This window comes from Cavia porcellus, unplaced genomic scaffold (assembly GCF_034190915.1).
Source record: "Cavia porcellus strain 051 isolate PalLab524CR breed Dunkin Hartley unplaced genomic scaffold, mCavPor4.1 scaffold_1, whole genome shotgun sequence".
Lineage (NCBI taxonomy): Eukaryota > Metazoa > Chordata > Mammalia > Rodentia > Caviidae > Cavia > Cavia porcellus.
The window spans coordinates 80428512-80447352 of NW_026947484.1; the positions used below are offsets into that span (position 1 = coordinate 80428512).

At 40.3% G+C, this 18841-nt stretch overlaps 1 protein-coding gene across 1 annotated transcript in view; it reads left to right on the forward strand.

Annotated features, from left to right (window-relative positions):
- The window catches only part of Slc1a1 (solute carrier family 1 member 1), a 100063-nt gene extending 81901 nt beyond the window's left edge, over positions 1 to 18162 (forward strand). The window contains exons 7-12 of the mRNA XM_003472191.5: positions 876 to 1060; positions 2220 to 2327; positions 5168 to 5290; positions 5651 to 5845; positions 14532 to 14666; positions 16027 to 18162. Coding sequence (XP_003472239.1) covers positions 876 to 1060; positions 2220 to 2327; positions 5168 to 5290; positions 5651 to 5845; positions 14532 to 14666; positions 16027 to 16273 — 993 coding nt within the window. The 3' untranslated portion in view covers positions 16274 to 18162. The remainder of the gene's footprint in view (positions 1 to 875; positions 1061 to 2219; positions 2328 to 5167; positions 5291 to 5650; positions 5846 to 14531; positions 14667 to 16026) is intronic.
- Positions 18163 to 18841: the final 679 nt, after the last annotated feature.

The window sequence follows — 18841 nt, forward strand, 5'->3', positions numbered from 1 at the left end:
AGACCCAGTACGCCTGACCTCTGCCTTTGCTTGCCATTTTCTGGAACATGCTGTATCTCCTGGTGCTCTCAAATGTAGCATTTGAAGCCCATTCATGGCCCAGGCTCTATGTGACACTTGTAACTCATAGCTTGGCATCAGTTAATTATACACCAACTTGGTATTGGCTCATATTTTTGTTTGTTTCACCTCCCCAGCTAAAGTTTAAGACCTCATGCTGTAGATAATGCAGTTAGAACATTCCAGCTACTCCAAAATACTTGTTTAGTCATAAATAAAAAATGACTGGTATTCGTTTGCTTCAACATAACTCTTTATAAACCTGGTTTGTACCACTCAGATTATGTTATTTGCTCTCGGTAAATCTCATGCTGGTTTTACCCAGGATAAAGTAAAGAAATGGTTTATAGTAGCAATTATCTGGATAATTTTTGTATCTCTAACTCTTGTTGGTCATCCAGAGCCAGAGGCAGTGAAATATGTTTCTATGCTTCATTATCAGTGTAAAGCACAGAGTAAAATGTTCCAAAAAGATTCACACTGGTGTTTTCTACCTCCTGAATTATTAATTCCTATCTTTCTTAAACTCTGAATGTAGCATAAGTAGTTAAAATTACAACAAAAAGAGCCCTGGTCCTAAAATTCATAACACAAATGTAAAACATTCCAAAATTAGAAATTTTCAAAAGATATTCAAATATGAACTTATTAAGAGAAGGAAAAAACTGTTAACCTTCAGTGGGGGGATAACATTTGTTACATACACAGGGATGATGACGATGATGATTAAATTTCCTAAATAATGTTGACTTTGATTGGGAGACCACTGTGATTATAACCATGCATTAATATATTTTCTTGGTTTTGATCTACAGAACAAAACAAAGGAATACAAAATTGTAGGCAATTATTCAGATGGCATAAATGTCCTGGGTTTGATTATCTTTTGCCTCGTTTTTGGACTTGTCATTGGAAAAATGGGAGAAAAGGGACAGATTTTGGTGGATTTCTTCAGTGCTTTGAGTGATGCAACCATGAAAATCGTTCAGATCATTATGTGGTGAGCAGATACTATTTAATGCCATTTTGCTTCCCCTAAACAACTCTGTCTCAAAATTAGAAAAAAGAAGGCATTGTTTCAACTGGCCTCTTCCTAGAGGAAGCAGACACTGAAATGCAAGACACTAGAGTATTAACATACTGTTCAGCAGTTCATTCTTCGTAAAAGACTACCTGTCAGCCATTGTCTTTCTCTCAAAACCTCAGGAGGTCATCTTGCACCCAGCCAGCACTGATGTAAGCCGTGACTCTGAAAGCAGTGATCTGAAGTAGTTACTTGTACATGGAACACAAAGTGCTTTCCTTCTTAGGCCCCAGGCAGGGATTTCAGATATTAATAACCTGCTCCAGTGTTGGCACTAACACTCCTGAAGGAAAGCTGCCATCTGAACATCTAGAGACACCACCCAAGTGTCTTCCCTGTCTCTGAGATGCCAGAAATCACATTTTCCAAGAGACCTCTGCCTCATATATCTCTTATAGAACTGGTTCATCATTTTTAATCCAAAGGTAGACATTGATAGTGATATAAAAAATTCATTAATAACAGGTAAGTGAGTCACTTAATCCTAAAAAAAACCCTCAGCTTTATCATCTGTAAAAATGATAATAAAGCCTATGTCTAGAACCAGAACAGGACATTCAGTGAAATGATGCCTGTAAAATACTTTCCTCAACCCCAAGACATAATGAGTTCCACAAATAGAGCTATTATGACCACTGTACTACTACTGCCATTGCCTCTGTTGCTGGTAACTGCAAAACAAAATGATCATGGCTAGAAAGAGCCTACCATCCATATTTTATAGTGAAAGTCAAGCTCAAGTGAGATAAGCAGATATAACAAATCTGTAGGATGTATGCACACTGTGTGTTTGCTTATGACATGGGATATGCACCAGTCTGACCACAGATTGTCAAGTTTGCAAACTACTCTCATAGTAGTTTGAATAGGTAGAATCTAAGGTACATGCTGGTACTAAAAACCAGAGCCGGTAGCACTCAATGCTGAGCCCTAGATTTCATGCTGCTGTGTGTTCCTCTCAGCTGAGTGGGCCTGCGCTGGAGGGTGTATGCCCTGGCCTGTCCCATTCCCAGCATCCTCAGCCAGAGAAAATCCCTGGTAATGGACTTGTGTCTTTATTGTGCTTACTTCTTAGCTACATGCCCCTTGGTATTTTGTTCCTGATTGCTGGGAAGATCATAGAAGTTGAAGACTGGGAAATATTCCGCAAGCTGGGTCTTTACATGGCAACAGTCCTGAGTGGGTATGTCTGACTCAAGGAAAGAAACAGAAACTGCATTGGTCTCATAGAATTGCTACAGAGAGAATAGGGTACCGTTGGTTGAAGTCAGCTTTGCTCTGCTCGCTAGTGCAGAGAAAAATAAGGTTCAGAAGTAAAGAGCAGGGGGAGAGGGTTGCCCTTTAACAGCTGTACTGTAGGTGGATCATTCTTGGCTAATAACCAGCTCTTGGCAGAACAGCCTGGACCAGGTTTTGCCACTGCCATTGTTGGTTGTATTTAAATGATTTCTTAAACCAAGAGAGAAAGCCACTCATGGCTTCTTTCTGTTGCTTCCTGCCCATTACTTCCTCAAGAATATAAGCCAGCCAAGCAAGTATTAATACCCTCTCCCCCAACACATACTCCTGACATTAGAGTTTTAGGACAAACACTCCAGCTCAGGGTGTGCGGGACCTTCCCAACAGACCAGGCTGGGCCCCTTGTCCCAAAATGCCACTGAGGGAGAGGAGCAGTGAGGAAAGGTGGGAAAGGAGATTTAATCAGCATGACCATGACATGAGGGCAGACAGAGAAGTTTGAGATCTGTCGTTAAGGAGCTCAAGAAAGTTTAGGGTTTTATAGAAAAGGGGAATGACACAAGGACTGAGGGATTGTGTAGCAGGCAGCATAGGCAATCCTGGCCAAGCATAGTCTGAGTGAAGGTTATCTCAGGACTGGTTCTCTGAGGTCTTAGACAGCCATCAGTGCTTGGGAGGGCAGTTTGGTTCCCTTCCTGAAGTATTGGCTTTTACTTAGGAAGGCTGCTGTGGTTCCATCACAGGGTAACTGGTCCATGAAGGGTGACTTCATCATGGGGTGGTGTGTGAGACTCTGCTTTTCCTGGAATCTGAGGTAACTGCAGGTCTAGGAAAAAGAGCAGAAATTTCTAGGCATCACTTCAGGGAATCTGGAACTAGACAATATAAAAACAGGCAATTGGATGTCCCTGAAAATTCTGAAAACTACTTTAGTTACTCTTGGTATCCTCAGTGTTAAAGGGAGATGATACACACTAGGTAATTTTAGTGCTAATTATCCTTGTATTACTAGTTTTTAGAAAGAGACTCCTTATGTGATTAACATGCCAACATGCAGAGGTAAGCAGGAATTTGGTCCAAAGTTTTAACATAATAAAGGAAACATCTATAAAGTGAAGGCAGGGAAACCAAGATTTGTCCTGTTTTAGTTACCCTTTGGGCATCTGCAGGTCCAGCCTCTACATACTAAGACTGGAAAAAACTAAGAAGGGTCTAAATGGAGTCAGACTCAAGCTGGTAGGAACAGGAAGGCTAGTTGGTTTAACTGCTATTCCTGGAGCTGGGGCTAATGCCTTGCCCCACATCCCCAAGGTGTCAGGGAGAATGCTGGGGAAATAATCAGGCTTCTAAGAATTGTGTGAGGCCATAAGGCAGAAGGATGGGTCACTCGCAGGATACAGTCAATAATTGGGTCCTTCAGAAGAAATGCAGAGGGCGGTTACAGATGGTGCCCCCTAACATAGCCAAGGGCAGGATATGTCACACATGTTAAGAAATATAGGCCAAGGGAAGGAAAAAGTAGTATTGATTTGACTCCCACAAGTCAAACACCCAACATAAGCTGTCAACTCACTTATTAAAATTGATTGCAATGGAGAGTTTCTGCTGCACAGTGATTCTTAATCTGTGTTTGCCAGAAGTGTAGTCCTGCCTGCCAACACAGAAGCAGCCTGGGTTTCTACAGTGTGAGGGCCAGAAGCTCAAGGTCAGCGACAATGGCCAGCGCTTCTCTCGGGCTTCTGTAAGAGGCAGTACCAGGGCTATGTTGTGATATTCAGCCATTCCACAGTGTAGCTCTGCTGGCTTCTTTAGTCTAGTAATATATAATATATATATATATATATATATATATATATATATATATAAAACAAATAGTAATATATATATTAATATATATAATAATATATATCACAAACAGTAATATATATAAATATATATAATATATATATAAAACAAACAGTAATATATAATATATATATATAAAACAAAACTAAAAGTTACAGTTAAGAACTTCTAATGCTTAGCTTTAAGCCCTCTGTTGAGAAGACCCCATCTAGACACCTCCAGGACTTTTATTCCCAATGATCTTTTAGTATTTCAACTTGGATCTGTAGACTCTGAAGTGCCACTTACATATACATGCCAGCTTCCAAATGAGTCTCCTTTCTAAATTCTTTATTTTGGGTAATCCTTATATTTCCATGTGGAACAAGAAATAAATTTGAGAAGGCAGAAATAATAAAGAAAAGAGGACTACTCCTAAAGTATGTGGAGAAGCAGGGACTTTTCTCTTATTGAAACTGACTTCCCCCAGTGGACACTGTTGAGCATGATAGTGGTATGGTCCAGGAGACAGCAAGAAACAACTGTGATAAGGGCTGTGATAGGGTATCACAGGGAGACAGAGAGGAGACATCAGTTCCACCTGGGAAAGCGAGGGAAGACTTCCTGGAGAAGGGGTTTGTAAAGTGATGTGCATATACACCCATGACAGAAATAGCACATTACACAGATAATGGCGGCCTGATGCAAGCTGTTCTGCAAGCTCTGAAATCTCAACTTGGCTACTGAATTTGCCATCACCTTTGACAAGATGCTCTTTACTGACTGAGCCTCTCCGTCCTCATCTGTGGAGTAAGGACACATCATTCCTGCTCCATGTTCCATTTTCTCATTGGTTCATTAGGAAAGTTTTAAAATGTGGTTTGAAAAGCTGTCTGAAAAAAGGAGTAAGTATGAGGAGCTAGTATTCTCTAAAGCTCTTTTTCTCTCTCTCATTTGCAGGCTTGCAATCCATTCCATTATCATTCTCCCACTGATATATTTCATCGTTGTACGAAAGAACCCTTTCCGGTTTGCTTTGGGCATGGCCCAGGCTCTACTGACAGCTCTCATGATCTCTTCCAGGTAACTAGGAAAGGGGTTTCTAGAAGAAGCTTCCAGGCCACACTGTCAACTCTCATGTGATGAAGCAAATTGTAGTTTGTGGTTTTCATAGTGCCTTTGAGAGAATCTCATTTTTTCTGCCCTGGCCTTGAGCATATTTTTTTCACTTGTCTGAATGTTCCTGGTGCTCCTGGCATGGTCTGCAACCCAAGGAGGAGTTGCAGTGCAACTGGGGCAGTAATGGACACAGCACTCTCTGATTTCTAAACTGGCCCGAAGGGCCAACATGCCTCAGGCCCTTTGTTTACATTTTGGAAAAGAGGTGGGAACTGGAGACCAGCATTCTTGCACCATAGTTCTTTTCTCTTTTTATCACACCAGTTCAGCAACCCTACCTGTCACCTTCCGCTGTGCAGAAGAAAAGAACCAGGTGGACAAGAGGATCACTAGATTCGTGTTACCTGTTGGCGCCACAATCAACATGGATGGGACTGCGCTCTATGAAGCGGTGGCAGCTGTGTTTATTGCACAGTTGAATGACATGGACTTGAGCATCGGACAGATCATCACCATCAGGTGAGGATGGTGTCATGCTCATTTCCATCATGGTTACTAGGATTGCCTCAAGAAAAATGCTCTGGGGAGACCACAGATGGCTCAGCAAGGCATTTTTGTTTTGTTTTTTGTTTGGTCTACAAAATTCCTTCCCAAGATTCAGTATAAATAGTGGGCTCATACCCAAGATTTCTGCTTCAGGATCTGGGTAGCCAAAGCATTACTTTGCCCAATTCAGTGGGCCTAGTAAGTTCCAAGTGCAGAGTACACACCAGAGACTTAGAATTGAATGAAAGCTAGTGTTTACTTATAGTGGATCCCTGGTAGGTAGGGAATAGATATCAATGAGGAATAAGGGTTTAACAGAGCAAGATAGAAGATATAAGCTCTGGGTAGCAGAAGTAGCTCATACGGGCTTCATCCAGGGCTAATTCCAGAATACAGACTATTCAGTATAGCCAAAATAAGAAATATAGTGTAGATTGCATAAAACGAGGAGGCCGGAGTCAGCATGAAAGCTTTATATGGGTTGCTCATATCATGAACAGATTTATATTTTAGGTAACTGGAAATGTAGATGGTTTGGAGGGAACAGGGATCACGAGCTGGAAAACCAGTTAGGCCCAGGTGAGGTATTTAAAGGCCTACATCAAGGCACTGACACTGGGGATGGAGAACAAATGAAGCATCATTTGGACTTCAAGTGAAGGACAGAGAAAGACTAGGATGACTCCCAGGATTGGTGGATAGTTGTGGATTGGTGGATGGGGCTTACCTAGCATAAGACAAATAAGAGAAAAATATGTTTTGAAATGCATTGAATCTGAGATGCCTTTAAGATTTCGGGGGTGGGGTGGGGGGCAAAAGCTAGGCATGGTGGCACATGCCTGTAATCCCAGCACTTGGGAGGCTGAGGCAGAAGGTGCACACCTGTAATCCTAGAATTTGGGGAGGATGGGGCAGGTGGATCACAAGTTGGAGCCCAGCCCAGGGAGGGCAACTTAGTGACTCAATAAAAACCAATGTATCTCAAAATTCTAAATAAATAGAGAGAGAGAAAGAGAAAGGAAGAAACAAAAGAAAGAACCAGCAAACTAGAGTGTAGCTCAATACTGAGGCCCTGGGTTCAGTTCTCACTACTAGGGGAAAAAAAGCCTTCTAGCTAGAGATATGCAGTGAGAAGTATCTATCTGATCTGCCGATACAGAAGTCAGAATCAACAGCTTAATGGTGGTCATCAGTATGTGGGTCACAAGTCAGTTGGCTTGTGTTTTAATCTCAGGAGCACTGTGATTAGCTGTGACATTGGGCAAGAGACATGCATTCCATAGCCTCTGTTTTATCACCTGTAAAATGGGGTACATAATAGGACCTCAATTTATCCGAATGGTGGTGATTAAATAAGCTGATGCATATAAAATGATTAGTGCTTATACAGTGTTCTTCAGCAAATAATGAGGACTGCATGACTTTATGTAAGGAGAGTTTGCAGCAAAGAGATGGAAACAAAGGGCTGAGCCTTGGAAAATCTTAATATAGAGGTAAACTGATAAAGGACACCCAAAAGGAAGAGCAATTAAGAAAGAAGTGGGCCTGAGACCAAAATATCTCACCACATACTAACTAAAATAAATATGAATTAAAGAACTAAATGCTGAAACAGAAACAATCTGCTCAAAGATAAAATAGGTAACACTCCTGAAATCATAGGGTTAGGCAAGGACTTTCTGAACAGAACTGCAGTTGCACAGGAAATAGTACCAAAAATCATCTGGGGTCCTACCAAATTAATAACATCGAAAGAAACAACAAACCGTCTGAAAACACAAGTACAGAATGGGAGAAAAATTTTGCCAGCTATTCACTGGACAAAAGGCTAATATCTGGAATATATAAAGAACTAAAAAATGCAGAACATTCCAAACTAAAACACCCAGTCACAAAATGGGCAAGTGAAATGAATACACACTTCACAGAGTAACAAATGGTCAATAAATACATGAAGACATATTCAGCATCACTGGCCATTCTAGAAATGCAAATTAAAGTGACACTGAAAGTCCATCAGAAAGAATAGCCATGATCAAGAAATCAATAACAACAAATGCTGGTGAGCCTGCATGGCAAAAGGAGTCCTTTTAGACTGGTGGTAGAAATGTAAACTAGAACAAGCATTACAGAACTCGATATGGAGATTCCTCAGGAAACTAACAATAGAAATTCCATTTGACCTGGCTATTCCCATTCTAATGCATCTTTCCAAAAGAGTTAAAGGCATCATGTTACAGAGATAGCCAATTCACAATAGCTAAATCCTGGAAACAGCCTTATGCCCATCAGAAGATGAATGGTTAGAAAAAAATGTGATGTTTATACACAATACAATACTACTCTACCCATAAAGAAAGATAAATCTGAATCATTTTTAGGAAAATAAATGTACTTTGAGACCATAATATGAAGTGAAATAAATCAGGCATACAAGCTTAAATATCATGTTTTCTCTTATATAAGAAACCCAAAATTGAAATAAAGAGCAAAATAAAAGAAAGGTAATAGGAAGCAAGGAGATAAACTTTCTCAAGTGGGAAGGGGATCAAGAGATGGAATACTCCCAAAACTGTAACACAGAGTTAATGTAATCCCCATCAAAACACCATTCGCATACCTCACATGTCTAGAGAAAACATTCCAAAAATTCATTTGAAACCATAAGAGACCTAGAATAGCAAAGGCAGTTCCAGGCAATGAAGGCAAGGCAGAAAGCATCACAATCCTAGGCTGGAAATTATACTACAAAGCTACTGTGATAAAAAAAAAAAAAAAAAAAAAAAAAAAAAAAGCATGGTATTTGTGGGGGAAAAAAGACCTGAGGATCAGTGGAACAGCTTAGAAGATGCAGATATAGCTACAAACACACTCAGCCACCTTATCTCTGACAAAGGGGCCAAATATGTCCACTGGAAAAACAAGTGGTGCTGGAAAAACTGGCTCTGAACATGCTGAAGTCTAAAACTAGACCTATGTCTGTCACCATGCACTAAAATAAAGTCAAAATGGATCAAAGATCTAACTATTAAAACAGAAACTAAATCTACTGGAAGAAAAAGTAGGTAGGAATCTTGAAAACATAAGTATAATCAGAGATTCATGAACAAAACCCAAAGTTCACAGGAAATACTTCAAAGAATCAACAACTGGGATCTCATCTTATTAAAAAGCTTTTGCACATCAAAAGAAATCACCAACAGAATGAAAAGACAATCTACAGTGTGGAAAAAAAATTTAGCCAACTGTCCCTCAGACAAAAGGACTTCTATCTAGAACATACAAAGAATTGAAAAATATCAAGCCACCCAAATTCAAAGACCCAGTCCCAAAATGGGCATCTGAGATGAATGTGCATTTCACAGTTGAATACAAATGGCAAATAAATATATAAAAAATGTTCAGCATCATTAGTCATTTGAGAAATGCAAATTGAAACAACACAGAGATTCCATCTCACTCCAGAAAGAATTGCTACCATCAAGAAGTCAACCAGTAACAAATGCCAGCAAGGCTGTGGGGGCAGAAGAACCCTTCTCCACTGTTGGTGGGAGCACAAACTGGTACAACCACTGTGAAAATCAGCATGGAGTTTCCTCAAAAAACTAGGATTAGAGGTCCCATTCAACCCAGCTAGAGAAGAATTAAAAACACACCACAGCAATATATGTGTGCCCATGTCTATAGCAGCACAATTTGTAATAGCTAAATCTTGGTAACAACTCAAAAGGCTATTAACTGAGGAATGGATAAAAACGTTGCAGTATTTTTATGTAATGGAGTACTACTTAGCTATAAAGAAGGATAAACTGGAGGCTTTTTTGGGTAGATGGATGCAACTAGAGGCCATACTCATAAGTAAAATAAATCAAATTCACATGTGTGTACATTGTGTTGTCTCCCAATGTAAGAAACTTAAAGAGTAAATAAGATCCAAAATCTATAATAGATACTGTGAAAGGGAAAGAAACTGCCCAAAAAGAAATACAACTGGAATGGGAGGAGAAAAGGGAAAAGAAAAAAAATTGTGTATATATATACAGATATATATATATATATATATATATATATATATAGTAGCTAAGATAATTATGCTAATTTCTTTCAATTCATTGAAAGGAACTGTTTGTGCTTATATTGTTTGACCAGTTTTGCATGTCTGTATCTTGTAATCTGAGCAACTTCTTTGAAGTTAACAATATGCAATATATTAACCATTATTAATTTCCTGTCATCTTGTTTTGAAATTCCATATCATTTTTGCTTTTTTTCCTCTTTAAAAAAAGAGAGGAGGCAGAAAGGAAGGGAGGAAAAGGAATAAAAAACTGAGTTAAGATGTGTTATGTACAAGTACCAGCTCCATACAGGAAAATGAACATTATGTTCTGCAAACACATACAGCACTAATAAGAAAGAGGTAGGAGGCAGCCAGGAGCCATGGGATCATGAAGGCCTAAAAGAAGAAAGCTTTCAAGGGTGAAAGTGCCTCGAGTCAGATACTACAGAGACATCCAGTCAAATGAGGACAAAAACTGTCTGCTCAAGGAGACAGTGGAAATGTCATTAGTGAATTTTGCCAGAGTTGTTTCTGGACAGTTCTGTCCATCATGATGGCCACACACCTCATGTGGACAGTGGCTGGCTGATACCAAACAACTCCATCACGGCAGAAAGTTCTACTGGACAGCACTGCATTTGCGTGACATCCTTGGATTGGCATCTACTTGGGGAATTCAGTTCAGTTCAGAGTGGAAGTTTAAGATGAAACGGGTCCTCAGGCCCATTTAAGGTTGAATCTGAATTGTTTAGAATAAGCTGACTTTTATAACCCAAGCACAGACACAAATGCCAGGCATAAGTGAAAGTCTGGTAACTGGTAGTGTTCTAATGCTGTGTATTAAAACAAAATCCTCCCCATCCCTGAATCATGAAATATTGCTGTTTGCTTGAAATGGACAGGAGACAAGTGCAAAATACACCATTTGGCAGACTGCCCAGTGAGTAAAACAGATATGCATTGTGTATAAAAAGTGTCAGTGTTTAAAGAAGCCCACGTGGGAAGAGCTTTGGTAAGGTCCTGCAGTTACAACAGCAAGGAGAACATGAAAACTAAAACTGAATTGTGCCTGAAGAAAGTCTCTGTTCCACAGACACCGCTGTGGTTCCAGCAGTCATTACTTTTAATTTTCCAAATGTCCCCACAACCCCACCTCTTTACCGGGCCTGGCAAATCCACTGTGCACTGAACTAATTCCCAGAGAGGGGTTGTCTGGGGTGCTGGTGCTTCTTGCGTGTTTGCCACTTTTTACAATGGATGTCCTTCTACCGCCTTTGTCATACCTTTTCTAAATCTATTTTTAAAAAACCTGGCTGCTTCAAGGAATCCTACTGACCAATTAGCTAATTCACATCAAAGCCTCTCCCCTCTGGCATATTCTTAAATCTGACTTACTGGTAGCCAGTAGCGCAGAACTGTGAGGCACAAAGTCATCATTGACTTAAAGTAAAAAGTCTTCTCTGGCTCTATCTGGAAAACAATAAAAATTTTTAACTTTACAGGTTATAGTTACATCTCATGTGGCTAATAGTTAAAGATATTTCTGGACATGTAATATATTTCTTTCTGTGGAGTAGACATCAGAGAAACACAGATACGATCCTTTTGTGGTTTTATCTTAATATCTCCTTATCACAGATTATAAGTGATGGAAAATGGGATGAATTGTCTTAGATATTTACAGGATTTGGATTTTAGAAAGGGATTAGAGAAAAAAAAAGTAGCTGTAGTTGTTGTAATAGCACAGGTTCAGTTACCTTTATCCAAAATACTTGGAATAAGAAGTGTTTTGGATTCTGGATTTTTTTCTCTATTTTGGAATATTTGCAGATACATAATGACAGTGTAACATACAGAATGGGGGTGGGATAAGCAGAGCCTCTGAGGCTTGTATAAAAGCAACATGGCATGGAATTTATTGTGCCTGAGGCCATTTGCTGCAAACAGAGCAAAATGTGTCCCTTTTTATAGGGATGGAGAGAGAGCTGAGACATTAGGCAGGAAGATCCCAATAAACATCTGTGGTCAAAGATCTCTGGCAGTCTTGCATCTCAGTGGGTAGAGTCCTTGAAGTGTCCCATGTAAATTCTCAGGGGGTCTTCTGTGTCCCCCGGTGTCCCAGGAGCTGCCAAATTCCTTGTCCTATCTTATCTCCTTTCCTGTGCTTGCCAGGATAGGGACTGAGCTAAGTTCCCTGCTGAGAGCTGAGTTCCTGTAGAAAGTAGCCCTGCTGGGGGCTGGGGCAGTCAGGTCTGATTAAAACGCTACCGAGAGATCTTGGAGATAGAACCAAAGGCTAAACATAAACTTCACTTATGCTTCGTGTATACCTTGCCTTAAGGTAATTTTATAGTTTTGTTTTTAGTGCCACCTGTGTTTTCACTGCTGTCTGTCACATGAGATCAGATATAAAGTGTTCCACTCTGCCATTGTGTCAGTTTTAGATTTTGGAGCTTTTTGGATGTGGGAACTTTAAATTAGGGAAGTTAATTAACTAGTTCCACCTAGTTATTTTGGTTCCACCTAGTTATTTTGGTTGTTGTAGTGGCAGTAGTAACACTGGCGGTGGCAGCACTAGTAGATACATAACAGCTGCAGAGAGGATATGCTTTAAACTACTACACAGGTGTCACCCCAGATGGCCTATGGATTGATCTTCAAGCAGCCCTGCAAGGTAGACATTGTGTTCCCACAGTATATGCAAGAGTTGAGACTAAGAAGTGACTTGCCTAAGTTAGCTCTGTAGGTAAAACAGCAAAGCCAGGAGTGTACTTAGGTGTGACTGACTAAAATCTATGCTCATTCTAATTCACAGTTCAGCCTTCAGCCTTGTTTAGAAAGCTGAGGTAGGGCTGGGGGTTAGCTCAGTGGTACAAGCGCCTGCTTGGCAAGCACAAGGTCCTGAGTTCGATCTCCAGTACTAAAAAAAAAAAAAAAAAAAAAAAAGCTGAGGGAAAAGTAGGCCCCAGTACTAGGAAAGAACTTTCTTTGTACCTCAGAGAGCAAAAATAGTCTCTCGGCCAAAGTAGTGTATGTTCAAAAGCAGGAACGGGTTTTTAGATTTTTACCTTATCTGAAAATTTAGTTCTGAGTTTCAGACCAAAGCCAGTCTTTCAAAAGGTGGAAGTTTGGCACACAAGGTCAAAACTCAAAGGCAGAGTTTTCTTTAACTGAATAGGTTTTGAATTTCAAGCCCCATTTCAGGCTATAAGAACATGGTTAACTATAATGTATGGAGGCTTCTGAGTGGGATCAATAGACCTAAACACAAATCACTTGACAAAGAAAACCTACTGATGCATTCAGTTTAAATTTCTTTTCAGTAAGTATTGAAATAAAGTTGGGTTTTCCACAGAGTACTTAGGCTAGAACAAAAGATTATGCAAAAAAGATTATGCAAACGTGAACCTTTTAGAGAAACTGGTACAGCCCAGACATCTCTGATCTGCTATACATTGGTAGCTATAGGCACTGAAGGAAAATGCACCCATCACGCTTGAACTTGAATTTGTACCGTCAAATGGCCTCTGTAAGACATCACTGTGCAAATGAATGGGCAGTAGAATGAGCTTCCTGAGATCTCAGGGACTTTTTGACCCCACAAGAATATGGTTTTGTGCATAGGATTAGGGTGTTTTCTAGTTTAGATGGAGGAGTTTCTGCACATTAACCTCCAGCTCGTTAGCACTGTGGAGACGCAAGCCTTGGCCCAAGGGTGAGGCTGTGTGTTTAACGCGTATTGTGTGTGTCCTGTCAAATCTCATCCAAGTAAGGGATTTTTCAAGGCATCATGAGGTCTAATTTCCTCCAGAACAATCCAATTACAATGATAAAGTTGTCACTGATTTTTTTTTAAATGCACATTCTAAAGAGAAAACCCTCTAATGCCACATCTTGTCTGCCCAAGAGGGATCTTTCTCAATGCAAGGAAATAAAAGCTTATGTGGCTGCCTTTCCTGGATCCCAGATCTCTCTGCCTTTGGTACAAAACACATTCACTGGCAAAAACAGGCAGCCAAGAATAAATGCTTGTACCTTCAACAGGAATCAGTCTGTCTTTCAATTCAGTGTGCTAAAGGTCTCTGTCAAAGAGGTCGAGTCTTATGATGTCCAGAAAGTGCATAAAACCTACCCACACCTTTCTGCATTCCTTTACTCTCAACTGAAATACCCCTACCACTGTCCCTCTACTCATCCTTCAAGGCAGCACAAATCCCTGGAACACATTAGATGTTCAGCAAATAATAGGCCAGGTGAGTAGGTAGAAGAAGGGAAGAAAACTTTCAGAAAAGTATCTGGCTTTACTTTAGGACAGATGCATGGACAGGTAGGTGAAGCCTTCTTGCAGCTCTTCTCCGTTTCCTGTGTCAGAGTGATCTGCCTCCTCTTCCCCTGCCACTGCCTGGCACCATCTCCCTCAGTCCCCTACTGCTCTCATCTTCTGATTAGGCAGAGCTAGTGCTTAGCAGAACACAGATTCTGACTGCCCAAATGGGGGACATAGCAGTCATCCCCATGGAGGTATTGCCCTAACTTCCAGGCCGGGGACCTCAAAGGAGAAATAGATGTCTAACTTCTTCTCTGCTGGTGTTTTGGCTACAGCCTCACAGCCACAGCTGCCAGCATTGGAGCTGCTGGAGTGCCCCAGGCTGGCCTGGTGACCATGGTGATCGTGCTGAGTGCTGTGGGCCTGCCTGCTGAAGATGTCACCCTGATCATCGCTGTCGACTGGTTCCTGTGAGTTGAAATAAATGCCCTGCCTCAGCTGGGTGGACAAGCAGCTTCTAGTCATGTAGAATCTGCAGTCTTCCATAATTATCTTCTCCGATTGCCTAATGAGCCATCTGTTGCTTAATTTCCCCTCTGACCAGGTCATCTTGTAACATGCTTAAAATTTAACTCGTAACTTGGAACAATATTAAAAAAAAAAAAAAAGCCACCAATGTGCTCCAATCTGTCATTATACCTGATAATGATCAAGGTTAGGATCTGGGTGTGGGATAAAATAAACACAGTATAATAAAGTTAAGGAGCTGGACAGAGCCCTGTAGCTATCCCAGTTTATCCCAACTCTGGTTAGTAATACAGGCCTAGAACCACCAAGTTCAAAACCAGTGCATCTTCCCGAGCATCTTTGGACTCAACAGAGGCAGCAGCATGAGCAAATTTTTTGGGACAAGACTGAGGTAGTTGTGAATGCCCACTCCATGTCTAACTTTTTGTCCTTCAGCAAGTTCATTACTTCTCTGAGGTCTAGGTGCATTATTTGAACGCCAGGTAAGTCAAACTCCAGTCCGAGGTGATGAGATAAAAGACACTAGGGCTAATTCACTGCCTGGCCTTGGTCTAAATAACAGAAGGGCATCCAAAGTGGAAATGAATGGGCACAGTTGGCCTTTTCTGTCTAGTGAGTACAGTTTTCACAAGAATATCCATGTTCACGGTTCTTGGCAACAACCACCACTGTTCCAGTAAATGTGCCCCCCTGCAGTAGTCCTTCTGTACCTGCCACCAGCCTCTTCTCCAGGCTGTATGGGAATTCAGTGCGGCTGAAGTTGTTTCCAGAAGTCTCATCCTGGGCTGACCTGTGTTCTCTGCCATAGGGCTGACTCAGGCTGTGACATGTCCCTGCTGACTTGTGCACTATGACCTCATGTGATAAACAAGCAGACCAGAAAGAAAGAGAGAGAGCAAATGAGTTCAGGTTCTCACCTTAGTCACAAGGTCACCTGGGCAGTGAACCTGCAATACAGAGTTTAGGGCTGGGAGATTTAAAAGAGTTCAAAGCCTTTTTTACCCTCAACATTTCTGGGTAGACTCTGTTCATGTTTCTTTAGGAGGAGAAAAAGATTTCAGGAGATTTAGGGAAGTCATTGCTGTCCTTACAGGAAGCACAGATCTGGTAGATCCTGTTTGTGTCTTTAGGAATGAACTTTTTTGCTTCAGTTCTGTGAGGTACCTATCTATAGTCAGGCAGTGAGGAACAGTATTTTCTGCACTGGCTTAAATCTGAGCTGACTACGTCAAGTCCTTTCCTTTCTCCAGACAGTAAGGAAAACGAAATCTGAGCTCCCTGATTCTCCTGTTTTCTCTCTAGGGACCGGTTCAGGACCATGGTCAATGTCCTCGGTGATGCTTTTGGGACTGGCATTGTGGAAAAGCTATCTAAGAAGGAGCTGGAGCAGATGGATGTTTCATCTGAAGTTAACATTGTGAATCCCTTTGCCTTGGAATCCACAATACTTGATAATGAAGACTCAGACACCAAGAAGTCGTACATAAATGGAGGCTTCGCAGTAGACAAGTCCGACACCATCTCATTCACCCAGACCTCACAGTTCTAGAGCCCTGGCTCCGATGACTGGGATGCTGAAGGACATCTCCACAAGGGTCATCTCTTAATGAATTCAAACATTTAGGAAAAGAAAAAACAGTCAGTTGTACATTTAGTTTGATATACAGACCTCCAGCTTGTTTTATTTTCTACATTTGGCTTGATAAGCCTTCACTGTCTGAGTTTCAAGATTTGGGGTGGGATAAGATGGAAAAAAAAAGATTCTACAAGGAAGTTGTATTATCTGGCTTTTAAAATTCTGTCAGACAAAGTTTGGAAGTACATAAAACACTGGAACTAGGTAACAGTGGAGGAGAAATTGTTTTCTCGTGTATAGACCAATGTCTTGGGTTCTAGAAAAAAAATTCTCGCATTGACAACAAACTTTTACTCAGGCTTTATATTGGTGTGGATTTCCTTTGACTTCTCACTTTTATAGATAATAACGCATCAAAACAACCCCATCTAGTTAATGTGCCATACTTTCCATTTTGAACTCATCTCCAACCAATTTTAAGTAAACTGCTTAAAAGAAAACCAGCCAGCACAGTTCTGAAATAACAGTTTTAAGATGAACATAGGGTCCAGGGGTAAGGGAGGATTCTTTTATAAATGTACTGTATTGGGACACTGGTAACTGTTAACCCAGTGTTCAGCACAGAACTATATATGTGTATATAAATATTTATTATTTTCATATAATTTGCAAGACAGAGATCAGAATTGAACTGTCAATGTGAAAAATGACTTCTCCTTGTACTTGAATAACTATAATTCCAACCCAAGTCTGCTTTGGGGTTTATCAAAGACTCCTCAAGAGGAAAGACGAATCATGTTGTCAGAAGGTTTCGTGTCTGTGTATCTTCCCTAAAGCAGAGGTGTATTTTGGTGATACTCCAGGATGGCAAAGGCATTCTATTAGAACATCCAGATTCAAGCTGCCTGGAAGGAATCCATAGCAACTGTACCTAAGATTACATACAAAGGTGTCACTTCAAAAAGGTTGGCTGTGCTTGTGTCCAACTAGAAGACTTCATTCTTCCAAGTTCACTTACACCCACTGAAAGAGGCCAGTATTTTGCTGCCTTTGCACTTTTATACCTAACAGGTCCCAGATAACACTAGCAAGCTACCAGCTAAGTTGTATTTTAAAGTACATTCTGTTTTTGGTTGAATAAGCTACCATGCACACAAGCTGTTCTACCCTGAATTTTTGTAGAGTTAATCCCATGACATGAGACATAGGTATCAGTGGTTCAGGGGAAATTCTTCTATCCTATGATACTGGCCCAGCCTCCTCCAGAAAGGATTGTTCTAACTTGTAATCTTGATCATTAAAATTTTCTGCTAGTCATTCTCCTCTGATGTAATGAATATAGCTTATTAGTTTGTGCTTTCATCTTGTAAATAATGTTTAACAATAAACTTATACTTAGATCCAAAATAGTCATTTCTGTAGTAATGTGTACCCAGCTTAAACCTGTACTTTTACATTTTAAAAGAAGCTATAAATTGTGCCAAAGAGAGCAGAAAAGTAAATAAATGCTCAGTACTGATGACCTGGACCTGAAATCTCTGAGGAAAGATGCTCAATTGACATGTAAGCCTCATAGTGATCATTGATTCAATGTGAGTTTAAAATGCAAATAGTATGTTGTTTATAGGAAATAAATCTAAATAATTGAAATTGAATCAATAATTTATTTTGGGCTAAATGGTTCTATCCTCTTATCCGGTGACTCTAATCCATGGCACTAGAGTTGGAAGATCTCTTAATGAATGGCAGTTTATCCTTATTTCAGAGTTTGTAACCAGCCTTTTAACACATTGTGCTGTTAAGTCAAAAGAGAAGAATGTTCCATTTCAGTGTCAATAAATATGTCTTTCATTCTTTCTTTCCTTCCTTTTTCTGCCTGGTTCTTCTTTTATGTCATTTATATGGGTAAGTGTAGAAAAGCTGAAATCAGATCATCTGAATTGGACTATACACAGATTATTATTTTCAAAACTTTTTGCCGCCCCAAGAATGAAAAAGCAGGGCTGGAGGAAAATAATTCTTCATAATAACCAGTGAGAATTTCAAGGCTGAAATACAGTACCATTAGGAAATGCTGTGATCATAGGTTTTGACTGAAGGAAAACAGAATTTTGTTAGAAATTACTGTTATACAATATAGGCTTCTCTGTAGAAAATGGTAACTTGGTTTAACTGAAGGACCAACCCTTTCCTATGAAACATGACTGCAAATAGAGTGTTCTGTAAAGAAATGGCTCTGTCCTGCTTGAAATAGCTGAGCCATGACTGCTTTCCGCAGGACATGGCAGACTCACCTGTGTGACTGACATCAAAGAAATGGCCCCCTGGGACACAGCAGTATAAAAATGTCCATTACTGTCTTGCCACAGGAATACAGGGTAGTTTCTTTTGATTATAACATGGTGGGGATGGGGGACACCAACAACACAACCTCCCAGAAAGAGATTACATTGGAAAAGTTGGTGTACCAGTACCAGAGGACTTCTGTATGATTTATTCTGGACAAAATACACAAAAGATGTCATTAGTTCTGGACAATGG